General features: G+C 31.6%; 1 protein-coding gene across 1 annotated transcript; it reads right to left on the bottom strand.

The window, feature by feature from the left end:
* Positions 1-225: 225 nt before the first annotated feature.
* Positions 226-1,380, bottom strand: LOC106463328 (prisilkin-39-like). Its single transcript, XM_013923348.1, has 2 exons — positions 1,366-1,380; positions 226-666 (listed from the first exon to the last, which is right to left on the bottom strand). Exons 1-2 carry the CDS (start codon positions 1,378-1,380, stop codon positions 226-228), a joined length of 456 nt encoding a protein of 151 aa, XP_013778802.1.
* Between the last annotated feature and the right edge of the window lie 1,380 nt (positions 1,381-2,760).

Genomic DNA, 2,760 nt, shown 5'->3' with positions numbered 1-2,760 from the left:
ATATTATTTTTACGTTTTAAAAACATTTATTATACATGTATATGTATATATACAATAGTCAGGAAAACTAGTCTCAGAAAATTCAACATTAATATTTGTTTTTGCGACAGAAAGTTTTGAAGGCTAAAGTAAAGCTTTTTTTTTTCTTTCTAGAATTGTAAATTATAGGTTTGTTTACAATATCTAATAATATTCATGGCTGTCAGCTTAATAATGTCCATATCCTCAGTAACCTGCATGTCCTCTATGAGCTTCATAATCACCATACCCAGGATTTTTGTAACCATAGCCACCATTTGAGTGTCCGTAACCATAGCCACCATCTGGGTGTCCGTAGTCATAGCCACCGTAGCCTGGATTTTCGTAACCATAGCCACCATTTGAGTGTCCGTAACCATAGCCACCATCTGGGTGTCCGTAGTCATAGCCACCGTAGCCTGGGTGTCCGTAGTCATAGTCACCGTGCCCATAATTATAGTAACGTCGGTCGTATCTAATGCTTTTAGCATATCCACCTTGTCCGTAACCGTCATGACCATAACCGTGGATAGGGTGGATTATGACATCCACATTATTGTAACCACGACCATCATAAGGTCTGTACCCATCATCGGAATCGTCATAACCAGCCATGACTTTAGCCAGAAGAGCCATCATTGAAATCATCTGAAAAAAAAAGAAAACATTATCATATTTGATAATAGATTTAACCCTTTTCTTCAATGTAAAACCTTAACCGTTTGAGGAAGATTTTTTCTAATATCTTAAGCTGTATTATTAAGTAGTTTTATTTGTTACCTATTACACTTAATCCTCCGTTTCTATCGATGGCTGTTACAACTGTCATTTTAAAGTGATCCCACTTCGTATAGAATGACATAATTAATTAAAAAACTAGCAAATCATAAGCACATCAATCCATGCGCTGAATTTTCTTGGAATTTGTTTTGCTATAAAAAAAGATTTTTAATGATCTAAGGCAAAAATAACTATCTTTTAGAAACAAAACATTTATTTTGCACGAAAATTAACATTCCTTTGTTATGAAATTTCTTTTAACTATATGTACTGATAATATTGATCTGATATCCTGAAAGGTTTTTTTTAGATAAAAACAAGTATGCTTTTTTAATGAAAGCAACATAGTAAAAATATTTTGGGTTTCTAATCTAAGTTTTGGGTACAATATGGATAATAATAGCTTTGAGCACTTTCAATAACTCCAATTTTGAATAAAGATCTGACAATAAGGACAATTATCCCCCCCCCTCCCATAAATGTACTTCTTTTGAACTGGTATTAAAGTTATTGGCTAATGTGCATTTTTCGAAGTTTGCGAAACTACTTAGCCACCGTTTCACTTACCACAAACTTATACATTTTGCAATTGTAAATAAATTCGCTCGTTGGTATTTGATTCAAAATTGTAGAGTATTCTGTACATGCTTGCTAGAAAGTGAAGTTTTATATAGAGTCCGAAAAATTGTTTGAATCAGTTCCGTGTGTAGCTCGTATGTAGCACATGGTAACTGGTAGTGACACAACTAATGGAATCACACTTCATCAACAAGAAACCCCTTAGGGTTTAGCATGAGCAAGAATATTTCTGAATTTGTTTATAAGAAAAACGTACACGTCGTAGTTAAAATTAATATTTAGTTGTATTGTTTACTAATTATAGCAACTACACATCATTGCCTGCACTCTCAAACACACACCTATCCCTAAAGCACTGTTGCCATAGAAATCGCGAATAAGGAAAAGTAACAGACAAGAGTTAATAGTACTGAATCAAATCTTTCTTCGAATCAATATCACCTATGAGATGGATATTAAATACGAACTAGTCTTTAGCGACCATTCTATTACATTATGGTTGATCACATATCATTGTACATTCTTCATTACTTTTATTGTCAATAATCAAAATGCATTTTTGTTTCACATGCGAAATATTTAAGAAGAAAAATAATCCAGAACAAACTTCGGCATGTATTAACCAGAGACAACAACGTATTTGATTCACCATAGAGATGGCGAAAGACACTCGAAATACTTTATCAGTTGTTAATAAGAGAACTCTCCAATATGCACTGCAAACTTTAAACTCGCATATACTTTGTCAGTTAAATTCACGTCAAATTTCAATATTTATTTATGATATCCTTCTTCTCTTTATATATTCACACAAAACAAAGAGAAAAGAATGAAACTTTTGGCAACAACATAGTATAACAAAAACTTTGACGCCTCAAATATATCTTTGGTTTTGTATTTGCTCGGTTACACTTGCTAAGATTTCTAACTTTTGTTCAGAGTCCATGGTAATTAAATACACACATACGTTTATATAAGTGTAATTGGATTGTTAATTATAATCAAATATTTCTTTGGTTTTGTATTTGCTCGGAATCTGAACAAAAGTTAGAAATCTTAGCAAGTGAAACCATGGTAATTAAATACACACATACGTTTATATATGTGTAATTAGATTGTTAATTATAATCAAATATTTCTTTGGTTTTGTATTTGCTCCGACTCTGAACAAAAGTTAGAAATCTTAGCAAGTGAAACCATGGTAATTAAATACACACATACATATATATATATATATATATATATACATGTAACTAAATTGTTAATTATAACCAAATATCTCTTTGGTTTTGTATTTGCTCGGACTCTGAAATCTTAGCAGGTGAAACCATGGTAATTATATAAATATATATATATACATGTAACTAAATTGTTAATTATAAT

Source organism: Limulus polyphemus, unplaced genomic scaffold (assembly GCF_000517525.1).
Source record: "Limulus polyphemus unplaced genomic scaffold, Limulus_polyphemus-2.1.2 Scaffold1379, whole genome shotgun sequence".
Lineage (NCBI taxonomy): Eukaryota > Metazoa > Arthropoda > Merostomata > Xiphosura > Limulidae > Limulus > Limulus polyphemus.
The sequence above is the reverse complement of the archived record's forward strand: the minus strand, read 5'-3'. Positions and strand labels throughout refer to the sequence as shown.